Source organism: Macadamia integrifolia, chromosome 6 (assembly GCF_013358625.1).
Source record: "Macadamia integrifolia cultivar HAES 741 chromosome 6, SCU_Mint_v3, whole genome shotgun sequence".
NCBI lineage: Eukaryota > Viridiplantae > Streptophyta > Magnoliopsida > Proteales > Proteaceae > Macadamia > Macadamia integrifolia.
Window position 1 is genome coordinate 39,287,176 of NC_056562.1, and position 15,636 is coordinate 39,302,811.

The 15,636-nt window shown below is 38.1% G+C and overlaps 2 protein-coding genes and 1 pseudogene across 2 annotated transcripts in view; 1 reads left to right on the forward strand and 2 right to left on the reverse strand.

Annotated features, from left to right (window-relative positions):
• The window catches only part of LOC122082604 (rab GTPase-activating protein 22-like), an 8,162-nt gene extending 7,399 nt beyond the window's left edge, over positions 1-763 (reverse strand). Inside the window, exon 1 of the mRNA XM_042650281.1 lies at positions 156-763. Coding sequence (XP_042506215.1) covers positions 156-442 — 287 coding nt within the window. The 5' untranslated portion in view covers positions 443-763. The remainder of the gene's footprint in view (positions 1-155) is intronic.
• Positions 764-7,524: 6,761 nt separating this feature from the next.
• Positions 7,525-12,481, reverse strand: LOC122082289 (annotated as a pseudogene).
• LOC122080622 (methionine gamma-lyase-like) lies at positions 12,358-14,709 on the forward strand. The gene is made up of 2 exons (XM_042647415.1): positions 12,358-13,269; positions 14,050-14,709. The coding sequence occupies exons 1-2, from the start codon at positions 12,489-12,491 to the stop codon at positions 14,616-14,618; spliced, it is 1,350 nt and encodes a 449-aa protein (XP_042503349.1). The 5' UTR covers positions 12,358-12,488; the 3' UTR covers positions 14,619-14,709.
• Positions 14,710-15,636: the final 927 nt, after the last annotated feature.

Sequence of the window (15,636 nt, forward strand, 5' to 3'; positions counted from 1 at the left end):
GGGGGGGGGGGGGGCTGATACCTACGTATAATTTCTTCTTCCTACTTCTTCTCTAGGGTTTCTCTGTGGTGGTTGTTGTTGTCGATGTTGTGGTTTTGTTGTTCTGACGCTGTTGTCGATGAGGTTTATTTCCTCTTCCTCTTCTTTCAAATTACCTACGGGAGTAGACGATGGTAGCTGCCAAGGCGAGGCCAGCCATAGCCGTCACTGCGATAGCAATTCCGACATTCGAAGGCGCCCCTACCCGCCAGAAGCCACCACTAGTTCCAAAGAAGCCTGCAGCTTTGTTCGCGCCGCTGCTGCTGATGCTTCCACCTTCGACAAGTGAAACAAATCCACCCTGACCATTACCACCTGAGTACGACAATATCATCGATAGCACCACTGCTATTACTCTTACACTCCTCACCACGCGCGATCGCGATGATACCACCACCACCATCACCCAACTGCTTTACTCTCTCTCTCTCTCTCTCTCTCTCTCTCTCTCTCTCTATAACTCAAATCTACTACCACCTCCACCAACATCACCAATCGGAATCCTTAATCATCATTATAGTATTAATAATTCTTCTTCTTCTCTCTCTCTCTCCATCGATCGACTTGGTGAATGAATCCTCTCTCTTCTCTCTGCACTCTCTGCTCCCCCCACTTTGCTTTTCTCTTTACCCTTCTTTCCGTAGTTGACCTAGAGAGAATGAGAGAGAGGATTTGAGGGATAGGCCCGCCCCGATAGAGTTCTTTTGTTTCTGTTTCTCCCTCTGATGATGTAATATTAGAGAGAGAGAGAGAGAGATTGCAGACGAGAGAGACTTTAACTGAAGACTTGGAGAGCCCAGCCCACAGCTCACAGCCCACAAGGCCCACACCTTCGGGCCTCGACTATAATACGTGGGTCTGGACTCGAGTCTATAGTGCATGGAGCATCCTTCTCTCTCTCTCTCTCTCTCTCTCTCTCTCTCTCTCTCTCTCTCTCTCTCTCTACACATGGGAAATGGCTTTATTGTCCTCTCCTTACCAAAAAAAATAATAGTAATAATAATAACAATAATATTTGCATTGCCTTGTTATGTATGAAATCAATCTCTTCTACCACATTGGTGTGCTCTTCTAGGGGTGTCAACTAGTCTGGCCGACAATTCCCATCAATTTAAGGATTCATAATATTTCAATCTGTTCAGATAATCGTCCTCATAGGCTACGGCTTGGACCATTTATATTTAAATGGCTAAGTCCATAATTGGGCTCAACATAATTGGTTAATTTACTAATTGGGTTATAGATGGACCATAAATGATTCTTAATTGGGATAAATAGGTTTAAACAGGTCAATCCGATTATAAACGATCAGCTATCAACCAATCACAATATTCGACTGATCACGATCGAGTGATTGTCAAACCACTACCTTGCCACCAAGATTGCTAGATTATTAATTAATCGATACTTGAACCCAACACATTTAGTTGTGGTAGTTTCGGGCTTGCGAGCCAACTTTTGGACACCCCTATGCTTCTTTATTCCACTCACTGGTGGCCCTCTCTCTCTCTCTCTTTCTCTATAGCATGGCTTTTGTGTGTATACACTAGAGATGAATCTCTAAGAATACATCATGTGATACAGTCATCAGGTCACAGCTAATAACTTGGTTCACATGATCCCCTTCTCCATCTAATGGTTACGATAACCACATTATTCTGTACTAACCTTCCATTCATTTGATATTGAAGAGAATAAGCAGTGGAAAACTAAAGACCGAGTTCACAGAGAATCTCTTCAACCATGAGATCTAATCCTTCGACTAAACTCAAGAAAGGTATTTCAAACGAAGGCGAAAATTAACAATGAGACTTACTGTTATGACATCTATAGTATAGTGTGATCAAGAATGAAGAGATTCTCCCTTCACCTTGGATAATGAAATGATACAATTAACAAATAAATTATTCATGATGTGAAATATAACAACTGATCTAAGGATTAAGGATCCATTAAGGTTTTAAAGATCGGAATTGAATCAAGGATTAGTGGCTTCCAACCCTTTGATCCATGCAGTGAAGGAAAAATTTGTCCATAAAAAATGCCCTTTGATTTACAAGTTTTTTATTTCTACCAAAAAAAAAAAAAGATTTGCAAGATTTTGTTAACTTACAACCATTCTTGCCCTTTATATATTGTTCAAGTTCAATGCCTTATTATCATCTGTCACCTTGCATGGTTTGCGGAATCAAAATGAATCATCTGAATTAGTTAGATTGGATCAGTATCAGCCTTGACCAATCCCTATTCTTTGCCAATGCCATATTGATGAATCGGTATAGAACAAAGGGTAAAACAGTAAATATATATATCAACCTCGACTGATTGAACCCCAATTATGTCTTCTCAAACCTCCCCCCGGGCCATGGATCTCTGCGCTTTCTATTTTCAAGCAAACAAGACTCTCCATTAACTAAAATACATTATCTTATCTTATCAATTACAAAATTCAACATCAAACTATACTAAAACATAAATTAAAGGTGATACTTGCTGAATTCATGGCTCTGTATTATTTATTTATTGGTAGAGATTTATGGCTCTATTTGATTGTAAGAAAAATTGAAGGAGAGCGAAAATTTCAAATCTAATACATATAATTTTCTAATCATTACCCCACATTTTTATGTCGTTGATTCCTAATTATTATCTATTTAAGTATTAAATTTCACTTTAGTTTGCATCTAAATTCCTTAGTTTTGAAAAGTAAATCTAAATTCCTTAGTTTTGAAAAGTAAAATAAAATTTACATAAAAAATATCATTTACTAAATATACCAAGAAATTTAAGTAATTTATATAATCATGTTTAGTAATAATGATTATAAAAACTTTTTTTTTTAGGTTTGAAAATTTACTTCCCTATCCTTCTCTTTCTTCCAATTTTCATTGCATCCAAACAAGCCCATGTGAGAAGAAGGAAAATAATGAAATGATCTCCACCACTAGTGTTAGCTTCATCTCAATTTACTGGGGTCTTATTTTTCTCTCTTCATATTGCCCTTAAATAGTTCTTGGAAAAACTTCGTAAAGAGATCATATAAGAAAACAATCCTCTTTTCTTCAATATATAAATATAATGTAGTAAATCAACAACGCCAAACCAATTTGAGCTAGGAAGAAGGTGCCATATGATTCGTATAATGAGGACCCACATTTCAAGGAGAAGTTGTAGAATAACTTTCTTCATTATTGTTTTCTAATCTTATTAATGCAATCATTGACTTCCCATCACCATTAATTTTTTATGATTTGATTTTTTCCTCTTTTCTATTTTATTTTTTTGGTAAGATTGCTTTTCCAATACTCAAACACCTATGCACTAGAAGCTTCTCTTAAAGATTCTTAATTCTTGGAATAATTTTTTATTTTTATACCCCGAAAATTGCCAAGTCTACTTAAATCGGATCAGAATCAATTGGATTTGTTTCCTACGATTCAAAGTGTCCAATTCATACTAGGATTCTAAGGTTTCCATTGATTTCAATTAAATTGGAAATTGAAATCAACGGAAGCCAATCTCATTGCAGATTCTACTTTCTTGAACCTTACTTATTTCTCGTTATTCAAACTTTAATTCTTAAATTAAGTTATGGGTTAGTTATTTATGAGAACTGGGTTGTGTTTGACCATCCATGTCATCATTCCTAATTTAACCAAGCAAGTGTGTTCATGCATCCAATTAGTTAACCCAAATTGTTGTTATTTTGTTAGTCCACTGAGGGTCAAAAGAGTCAAATTCAGCCAAATTTTGAAATATCGAAGACCATACATTTTTGTACAAAAAATAATAAAAAATTTTATTTTCAATTTCCAAACCAATGAGGAAGAGATTTAGAAGCTTCTTTTATGAATCAGATCAATGCATACAATTCTAAATTCAAAATGCCACGTATCAGTGACAGAAGAGGTTGGACCGATATCAACATCAATATCAGTATCAATATCGATATATATCAATCATATCGATACAATTCTAGATCAAAACACCATTATTTTATTTTATTTTTTGGTGAGAAAAACGCCATTATTTATAAGAAAAAGAAAAACCCATTTATGTACCATATTGGATGATTATTCTCAATCAAGTATTGACATCAGTCTGGAGTCACTTAGTTTGGTAACTTTAACTGTTCCTGCTTTGTAATCAAAATAGCAAAAGCAAATGCAAAGGAAAGGCAAAGGCAAAAGCAAAGTCTACCAAGGCAATGTCACTCTCATGGTCTCATCATCTTTTTCCTTTTGGCGATGCCCAAGGTGAAGGGTGAATCCCCTTCGTGGTTGTAAATAATGGATCAGTATTAGTTGGATCACAATGGTATTCTTGACCTATTCAATCTCGATCCGCATATATGGTCTAAGGGTAAAATTATAATAAAACTGGATACCCTCCTGTCTACAAAAAAAAAAGGGTAGATCTGTTTGATATGGTATGATCTAGGCCGTTCTAGATTGGTATCAGAACGGTATCAACCTTGACCGATTCCCTTACCATTTCCGAGTTTTAAAACCTTGATCCCCTTACCATTGACATCTAAATCCCTCCAATTGAACCTACGGAACACAAACCAATGTGGAAGTTAATGATGAACTCAAAGTTGTTGGACAAAGAATCCTTCCTTCTCCATGGGTGAAGAAAAACTTAGTTCAAGAGAGAAATTAAAAGTTGGGAGTTGAGAAAAATCAGTTCCTAAGGAAAACATAAAAATGTAAGAGGGAAAAAAAAATTAAAGTCATATGGAAATGTAAAACACAAAAGAGAACGAACACTAGCTTAGCCTAGTGGTGGCAGCTTCAGCTTGAAGAGCTAGCGCTAGGGGAGGAGGTGTGAGATTGAACCCTGTCGTATGCGAGTGTGTGTGAGTGTGTGTGTAATAGGTAACCATTGGACCTACTAGCGCTTGGTAGGCTGACCAATAGCGCTTAACAAGATAGAGTAGCAAAAAAAATAAAAGTAAAACACGAAAGAAAAAGAAAAAAAGAAGAAAAGAATGATGTATGAGTATTGTATAGACATACATATGAATGCATGCTAATTCAAGAAGCACATATGAAATGAATAATGTTCTTAAATATGATATGTAGTTAATTTGAACCATGTAATTATCACATTATCATTCCATTTGACAAAAATAATGGCGACTTTAAAGAAGCCCATATTTATGCCTTTCAATTTAATATTATTTTATTTTATTGGTGAAACTATTTGATATTATTTGACTATCACATCCCATGTCATCCAATTACGCAAAAATCATTGTATATACTTTGTATTTTTAGCAACAATGGTGCCAAGATATCTTGAGAAGTTGGAAATAAAGTCTACAACTGTTGTGTGAAAATTTTGGTTAGCATTGAAGAGCCCGTGTTGTTCAAATAGCCACATAGACATGACTAATTTTTTGTTATAAAATTTTATTTAATCATCTTTAGACAATGTTTATTAATATTTGAAGGGATTATCTTAGTTTTTAATAGTGTCAAGAAGAGAAGTCTTATTTTTACAATTAATTTATCAAAAATAAATAAATTAAACAACAAAGAAAGATAAATGTACAAGCCGTATAATTGTTGAAATGGATCATTAAATCAGAATGATGATCAAATCATCACTCTATCATTATCTATCATATAGAATTAATCTCCGGAGAAGGAACCATCATCATGGCCGATGTGATCTTAATATTGGGCTCTTGTGTCATTGTTAACTCTCATTGTACGATGTTAAAAATAAAATTAATTGTTTATTTGATCATTTAAATTACTTAATAATTTAATTAGTGAATGAACCGAATTAGTCTACTAACCTCACCCGAAGGGCAATGCAAAATCGGTTAAACTGAAAATAAGAACATGAAAATTCCAACTAGATGTGATCGAAAGGATAGCTCTTCCCTCTCTCTCTCTCTCTCTCTCTCTCTCTCTCTCTCTCTCTCTCTCTCTCTTTATTTCCTTTATATCTTTTCTCTTTCTCCTTTCCTTTCCTTTTCTTTTCTTTTCTGTTCTTTTCGGGCCTTGAACTGCTGCGGGTTTGGTGCAGGTTGCTCAAGCATATGAGAGAGCAGCCATTGGCTAGGGCCATATAAGAGGCCAATTATGCCCTTGCACTGTGCCATCTTTACCTTCTCCCTCTTAAGTCCTTCTGGATTTTTTATTTGTATCTTCCCTCTTTTGAGCCTCTTAGGCATTTGATCCTTAGGGTTCAACTGTCTATATGACAAGATTCTCTCTTGATCACGGGTGAAGAGAAACTGAATCCTATCATATATGGGTACTATACAATATACAATATACAATATACAATAGAGGAGGTTGTCCCGCTCACCTTCCACTATAATGTAAAGGGAATTAATGGGCCCAAAGATATCTCCTTTTATAGATTATGAGCTCCAGCTCCTAAGCAATGGTAGAAGCAAAATTATGATTATGAAAAGGTTTCTTTGGACATGGTAGTGGGAGCATCATGCATTCGGTATGTATTTTTTCTAAATTTCTTTGAAAATAAATCAATGAATAATGTTGACTTGGTATCCTGTTGAATGGGCCTCAGCTAGCTCATTAAATATGTGGTTCCATAATTTGGATCCGGCCCCTCTCCATAGGGCCTAGGGACCTATAGAGAGTGATCCCACAGCTGGGAAGACCTAGGCACGTGTCCCTATGTCACCCCAGTCGTGAGATCATTATCTAGTCCTTGAGCTCTATGGAGAGAAATCCTATCCCCATAACTTAGAAACTCAAAGATGAAAGTACTACATCAATGACCATTGAGCAAATTCATCCATAAATATCTCCATTATGGGTTCACCCAGATTCTACTGGAAGACATCATGTTTCTTTCCTCCTCTATTGAATCATATATCTTTTCTTTTATTGCAAGGAAGATAAACAACTTGACTGACTTCTCGATCAGAAGGCTATTATAATGATGTGTATGATGGTTTAACCCAATTCTGATCAGTGGATTTATTAGAATTGTTTTACTCCATGAGTTCTACATGTTAAGTTATGAATAAAATCCGAAGTCACCATTGTCTCAAATTATTTGGCTCAAGGGAGTCTCTGCTCAAGTCTCGATTTTCAAATGGAAAATGGTGCATGGTAGGCTCCCTAGCTATTACAAATCAAGAAGGTGGCAAAAAATGACTTGCAATGGCATCTCGACGTAATATGGATCATTCTTTCTGAATGCCGGTTTGCATCAATGGTGTGGATTGAATTTTTAAATGTGCTTGGCAAGCAATGGATTGGTTCCCACCAATTCAAGAAGATCTTGTTGGCTTCTCTAATGATTTCTAAGAAAATAATAAATCGCAATAAATATGAGATATTTGGTCTTGAAAACTTTATCTCAATTACATTAATGGTGTATTTGATGCACAAGGTTCTCGCATATGTGAGGTCTGTAAGGTAAAAATTATACAGTCTTATCCTGAAGATGTTAACCAAACTAGGTGAATAATCAAAATCATCTCCAACGCAAGAGGGCCATCAAACACAAATATATTATCGTGCATAACTATGAATACTACCCCAGTTGGTGAGAAAATACAGAACGGAGTAAAAGCCCAACAACCTTTTAAATCAGAACCCAAGCTTAAGATGAGATATCATAGCCCAACCCTTCTAATCTGTTCCTTTAAACTTCAAAATTTTAGATATCATCATAGAAGAACTTCTTGAAATCCTCCATGTGTGCAGCAATCAAACGTAATGGAATGATGAACGATCCATCTTCATCAGGTCCTGGTACAATAAAAGACTTCCCATCAAACCCTAACGACCCGGGTCCTATGTAAATGGGCTTTCCCCACACAAAATCCGCACCATAGATGGGCAGCCCTAGCCAGCTAGTAACAGCCAACTTAGGGTTTCCAAGGAGACACCTTGTGTACAGCCTACCGTATGGAACCCAGTCCTGAAAGCTCTCAAATCTTCATGTCCTCTCAAAAAATCAACGGCAGACTTGAGGTACTCATCAGTCATCTTCTCCACTGCCTCTCTGATCTTACTTGCACCAAACCCTAATGGCTTCCCCATTAGCTCACCCACCTGGCTCGTTGCATTCGTCACAAAGATAGCATTCCCAAAGTAATTATTAGGGAGTTGTGGGGGAACTCTGTTCCGGCTATCGACTGAGAAGCGAAGCACCGTCGGCTGCTCACACTCATGCCGACGGGCTTTAGATGCACACCTCCAAATATGTGCAGCCATGGCTTCGAATCGACTATAGGGCGGACCATGGCCACCAGCCATATTGATGAGGTTAGCTTTCTTTTTGAGCTTCTCCACTTGATCTCCCGTCAACTTCAACATCACCCACCACACTGGTTTCCTTCTTCCTCTCCTTTATGTCATCGGTCTCACCGATTAAAACCGGTCTTGGACCGAACTCGGGGTGGTTGAACTGTGGGGTAGCTGGGTGTCCACTCCTACGTAACACACTTCGATCCTATGAATGGTAGTTGTGTGTCGTCGAGGTTCTCTCCACGGGCGACCTTCTCCCACGTGTTAATGAAATGTAGTGCGGATTGGCCATCCACCACGGAGTGAGAGATGGCAACACCGACACCTGTTCCACCACAGCTGAATTGAGTGAGTTGCACTAGAAGTAGAGGGAGTTGGTTGATGGGGAGGCTGTAATCGATGCGAGGGATGAGTAGTTCTCTAATCTTTGGGGTTGGACTGAAGTGTCCAAATTCGGAGATTTCGGTTTCGGACTCAGCTTGGAAGAGCTGAACACCCATGGAGTTGCAATCGAGCTCGAGTCGGCCTCCTTCGATCCATTGAAGCCTGCCTGCCAAAGGGTAGAACTGCACTAGAACTTTACTCAGAGCTTCTCTCATGGTGTCCATTGCAGAGGAGATATCAGTAACAAGGGGGGCTCGGTAGAAGTAGACGGTTGGAGCATGGGTCAAGGGCATGACTTGGTCGACCTCTGATAACCAGAGTTTGCCGGCTGGAGTTGGCTCTGCCGGAGTGACTGTGTAGGAACTAGGAATCCTTGACCTTCACCATCTCTAAGTCTAATTAAGCAGCTATCTTTTCTCAATAAGCTAGTCTGAAAATGCAAAGGCGACAGCTACTTGGTGCTTTAATTTGACTAAATGGAAAAGAGTGTCGATCAGGTTTCGTACGAGAATCATCAGATCCGCACAAATGGAAACCGCAATAAAAGCTATCAAAATAATTGCACGGAAGTAGGGTTACGTCATTTGCAGGCATTCATCTTTTTGTCCGATTTTTTTTTTTATTTATATGTTAATTTCTTGGAAAAATTATATGACGTGGTTTTCCTTTACAAAATTACCCACAAAAAATTTTAGTTAACAAAAATACTTAAAATTAGATTCGAGTTTACAAAACTATCCAAAATAATAAGTCTTCATCTTCCACATATAATCATGTATTTTTTTATTATTGAAACTTTGAGTGGGTAGTTTTGTAAACCTAAACTCAATTTTTAGTATTTTCGTTAACTTAAACTTTAAGTGGGTAATTTTGTAAAGAAAAACTTAATTTTGGGTATTTTTGTTAACTGAAACTTTTGGTCGGTAATTTCGTAAAGGAAAACCCATAAGTGGGTAATCAAGTAATTTTTCCTAATTTCTTTGTTTCCTTAAAAATTATAAAAAAAGAAAAGTCAAATCATGTATCTAAATAAAATACACTATATCTTGATCCGTATGTAAACACAATGGATGTGAAAATACCACGTTGCTTTTTTTTATGAAGATTTTCATATATTTTTTCCTATTGATCATTCTCGTGGGCGTGTGCCAAGATGTAGTGTTAATGCAAGGGCTAAAAATTCCCTCCATTCTCTCTCTCTCTCTCTCTCTCTCTCTCTCTCTCTCTTTTCTTTATATATTTTCTTTTCTATCTTTGTATCTATTTTTTTTCCCGGCCTTGAGGTTTGGTGCAAGCTGCTCAAGCGCCATTGCCCTAACTTTGTGCCATCTTTACCTCCTCCCACTTAAGTCCTTTCGGATTTTTGATTTGCTTCTTTCATCTTTTGAGCCTCTTAAGCATTTGATCCTTAGAGTTCAACTCTCAATGCTATGGAGATTCTCTCAACTGAATCCTACCATATGGCCAATGGTCAACCTATTATTAAGTTGGAACACACACTGACATACCACCTACATATGGCTAAATCGATCTTTTAACCTCTAGGCACCAGCTTGATCTAATATACAATAGAAGAGGTTAATGTCCTTTTTGCTCACTTTCCACAATAATGTAAAGGGTATCAATGGGCTCTAAGTAATCTCCTTACAGATTTTGAGGTCCATCTCCTAAAGTTCTATTTGGTTGCAAGAGGAATTTAAAGGGAAGGGAAGTGAAATTTTCATACTTTAAAAAGAAATGTTTATAATTATTACCTCATATGATTGTATAAACTACTTAATTTTTTTTAACCATATTTAATAATGATATATATTACATGCAATTTTTATTTTACATATTATAGCAAAGGGTTTTGGATGCAAAGTAAAGTGAAATTTTATAACGAAATATGAAATGATTTGAAATTAATGTTAAAGTCACATAGGTAATGATTACATATATTTCTTTAAGTATGAAAATTTCACTTCCATTTCATTTAATTCCTCTTACAACCAAACATAGCCGGTGATGGTAGAGACAAAATTATAACTATGAAAAGGTTTCTTCGGAAATAAACCAATAAATGATGTGGACTTGCTATCCTGCCTAATGGGCCTCAGCCCTTTAAATACGTGGCCCATTACTCAGATACCTCAAGATGAAATTATTGCAACAGTGGTTTTCAATTTATCAAATTCAATTATGACTTTTTTTCCCAAAACATTTGAGTCCCGATCAACTCAACGTACATGGAGTGTAATGACTTTTCATCTACAGATTTCATGACAACGTGTATCTCTTACTTTCACAAATGCCCTTCTAAACACTCTTAGTGACAATATGCATAAAGCCTTTACGTGGGAAGACCGCATGGCGACATGGGGATCTGATACAAACTCTACCATAATATGATAGAAAATTTTCTTAAAGGATGATAGACTTAAATTTTGAGTGATTGAAACTAAATTGTTAATAGTTTGAACAAAAAAACGAGATTTGATTCTGGAAGAGCAGCGAAAGCAATAGAGTAGCTATAGGTCAGCCCAAGGATTTAAAAATTAGAGAATCAGATCAGGCGAATTGATTCAACTCCAGCTGATCTGAAACGGAATCAAATAGACTTGATTCAGATGCCAACTCCTCGTCTAAAAATCTTGGGTCAGGCTCAGGCGCTCAGGCGCCATTTGCATTGCGCCCATTTGCATTGCAGAGAAATGGCCTATGTGATTCTCATGCTCCAAGTCCAACACAATTCCAATTACCATGTCAGTATCGTTTTTTTACCGGTGACAGATCTATCTTGGAACTCAACGGAAAAACCAATTAATAACCCTCTTAAAAACTAACGGAAAGCAATGTGTTTGCAACATGGTTTTACGTATCGGTATTGGATTGGCCGTATTATATTGGTATCGGTTGAGATCGATCCTAATAGCTGGTCGATCCAAAATATTATCAAAAAAACCTATTTTTTTTTATGAAAAATAAGGGTGTATGGACCGATTAAGTCTAGATCAATATCGGATCAGTATCAACCAAGGGTACAATCAGTAATGAATATCATAATTTTTTTTTTAATCATTACTACAATTTATATAAATGAACAAAATTTGACTTCTGCCAAATTGCAGCCAAAGAAATAGAATCTTGAAGAGTATTTTGAAAGTACTAAAATCTAGGAGGGTTTTATGAATCCAAGTGGAGAATGTAATTCAGGTTCTCTCTAGAACCATTCTCTTACGAGTTGATCCACACAGATGGAATTCACCACAGAGTTGATTGTTGGGTGGATTATATTTATGTGGATCAGCCCCTACGAGAATGCTTGTCAGAGGACTTGATCCGAGAAATGTGAATTATTATTATTATTTTTATTTTTTGGGGCTGCGCGACGTAGCTGCAACCGGGATTGCAACCAAGTTTTTTCCCATATAAATCAATTCCCAGCAGTGATACGTGAAGCATTGTCTTCCTTAGTGCGTGTTATGATGGTTTATTACTCAATCAAAAGTGTTATAATGTTATTATGTAGACTAATATTTTGAATCTTCCCAGGTAATTAGGCAAAATGAAATGACCTGGTTCTTCTATCTTCTAAATGACCAGGTTCACTGAACAAACTCCGCACTTGAAGAGAGCTACGCGCTATATAAAGAAACCCATAACCAGGACGATGAGACACGACAACGATTTTCTGGCCAAAGCGGGTGGTCCTCTACACTCCTCCCACCATAACCTCTCACGTATTTGGATTTTCGAAGAGCACCACCCTCAGACCCACGACCCATACATCCTCGTCTCCATCTCTTCTCTGCTTTCCGTCCTCGTCCCATCATCTCTATGGCAGAAACGGACGTCCGAAGTAGTGTTGTTTTTTCGGGGAAGAAGCAAAACGGCGGCGACGAATTCAACGGCGACGATGATTTCATAGTAAAGAAGAAATCAGGGGCGTTAAAGGTGTGGGACGATGATCCGGTGGCAGCACTGGCGAGCGCTAGGCATGAGTTCGGTGAGCACGGCGGCGTGAACATGTCGATCGAAGCGTCAGCCACATTCACCGTTATGAAGCCTGAGATGATGCGTCAAATGTTTGCGGGAGAACTGGGCCCCGATCGAGACTACTTCATCTACAGCCGTCATTTCAACCCAACAGTTCTCAACCTCAGCCGTCAGATGGCTGCCATGGAAGGAACCGAGGCCGCCTACTGTACCGCCAGCGGAATGTCAGCTATCACGTCGGTGCTGTTGCAGCTCTGCAGCAGCGGCGGTCATATAGTGGCTTCCCGCAGCTTGTACGGTGGGACCCATGCACTGCTGACTCACTTCTTGCCTAGGGCTTGCCACATAACTACCACGTTTGTAGACGTTAGGGATCACGTCATGGTGAGGGAAGCGATCGTGGAGGGGAAAACGAAGGTCCTGTACGTGGAGTCTATATCTAACCCTACATTGACGATTGCTGATATACCGGAGCTGGGTAGGATAGCGCACGAAAAGGGGGTGACGGCGGTGGTGGATAACACTTTCGCTCCCATGGTGATGTCTCCTGCTCGTCTCGGTGCCGACGTCGTGGTGCATAGCATCTCCAAGTACACCAGTGGCGGGGCCGATATAATTGCAGGTATTGTTCATATTAGTTTATATTCGAGGCCCGTAAGAGTTTAATAGCCCAATAAGATGGGCTTGGACTTACTGAATCTTTTTTGTACTGGCATGGGCTTTTTGATTCGATTTAGTATTTTGACTGGATTGGGCTTTATAATTTGCCCATTTATTATCGTACTCCAAATGTTTTTTAACCACTTCTTATGCTGTGTGATGGGTATATGGGCCTCAATCACATGAGTAGATAGCTCAATCACATAGAGCCCAACCACATCCATCCACATCACGTGGCAACTGATGGAAAATTCTTGATGTATGTAAACTGTGGGATTTTTTTTTTTTGGGGGGGGGGTGGTTTCAAGTTCAAGGGCTTATTGGCAATTACATAATAGAGCCATATAGGTTTGTAAAGTGGCCCAAAGGGGTAGCTAAGTTGGCAAGGGCCTCAGGAAACGTGTGGTTATGAGTTTGACTCTTTTTACCTTCTCAGAATGGGGTGTTTAGTGAAAGTTGAATGGTTTTCATTCAACCTCGTCCATACGATTGTGGGGTCAGTATAGACCCGCGGGACTAGTCAGGTCAGCCTGGATACCTGTTGTTAGCAAAAAAAAAATGTCTCATCTTTCTTTCTAAAATAATAAGCCAAGTCCATTGACACGGATACTGGGCCTGGGGGTTGAAACTTGGGGCTTAAATTTGAACTACTTAAATATGGGCCTTGGGCTTATAACAATTTTTTTTTTTTTTATCAAATAACAAAAATTTGTTGTATTTGACTATTTGGTGGTAATTACAGGTGCCGTTTGTGGGCCAGCAAGCCTAATTAACTCGATGATGGACCTCCATCAAGGGGCACTCATGATTATGGGCCCAACCATGAATCCTAAGGTAGCTTTTGAGCTCTCAGAGAGGATTCCTCACTTGGGCTTGAGAATGAAGGAACATTGCCACAGAGCACTAGTCTATGCTACAAGGATGAAGAAACTGGGCCTCAAGGTCATATACCCGGGCCTCGAAGAACACCCTCAACATTCACTCCTACAGTCGACAATGAACCGGGAGTATGGGTTTGGTGGTATTCTGTGTGTGGACATGGAGACTGAGGAGCGGGCAAACCGGTTGATGAACCAATTGCAGAATTGTACACAGTTCGGATTCATGGCAGTTAGTTTGGGTTACTATGAAACCCTCATGTCATGCTCTGGAAGTAGTACTAGCAGTGAGATGAACACCGAGGAGAAGGAGCTGGCCGGCATCTCCCCTGGTTTAGTGAGGATGTCTATAGGGTACAGTGGGACTCTGGAGCAGAGATGGAGCCAATTTCAGAAGGCACTAGCTAGGATCCAAGATGGTGGACCTCAATGACAAGAGTTGCTCTTTAAAATGGTGAATTTGAGTGAGAGGTTTTCATGAAACAAATGTACTGTTTTATCTGGAAAGAAAACCATTTTACGGTTAATTTTGTCATTTGCACCAAAAATATAATAATAATATAAATAAAAATTTTAACTTTCAGAAATTTGTTAGAAGGTCTAATTAAAAACCTTAAGGTATTAGATGAAGATAGCTCCTCAAATATATGAAGGCACCATGAACCAAAATAAACTGATGTAGCACTATAACCATAGCTCTCAACATCTCAACATCCCCACACGTGCACTTTTGATATACTTGGTTATGCATACCATGTGAAGGGTTTAACGCAAAACCTTAAATCATTAATTGGAGATAGGTCATCAAGTATATGATGGCATCAAGAACTATAACAAATGATGTGGGATTGCAACTCTATAGACTCCCAACGTGTCAACCAAAAAAAAGTCAAAAAATATAATTTACTATTATTACTTATTGGAAGATGAAATTTGCATTTTCTCAATCAAGAAAAAACTGTGCTTCACGAGATAGGGTTAAAAAAGAATTAAAAATTGCAAACGGATAGCCTTTCTAAACATGCCATTTGCCATAGTTGTAAGGACTTTTTTTTTTTTTTTTTTTTTAATGATAGATCATTATTTTAAGACATTTTTTTTTCACCATTTAAATAAAAAGAAACGATCAATATATGACCCCCACAGCAAACACCTTACTTTTGGATTGCTGTGGTAAGGTAATGGGTAACAAATTGTGTCTTCACCCTTCTTCTTCTTATCCTTCAATTCCTTGTGATCCAAACTCCACTTGCCTGTCTTTACCCACTCGCCATCCTATCCTATACTATAGGGCGTCTATGACAATATATTAGATGATTAGTCTTAGCATATTTGAATTAAGCAAAAAATTACCATGAGAAATGGGATTAATAGCTAAAGGAAACTTGCACCCCTAGTATTAAAAAAATGGACTTATCCCGTGGTAGGATTAATTTAATAAATACAGGGTG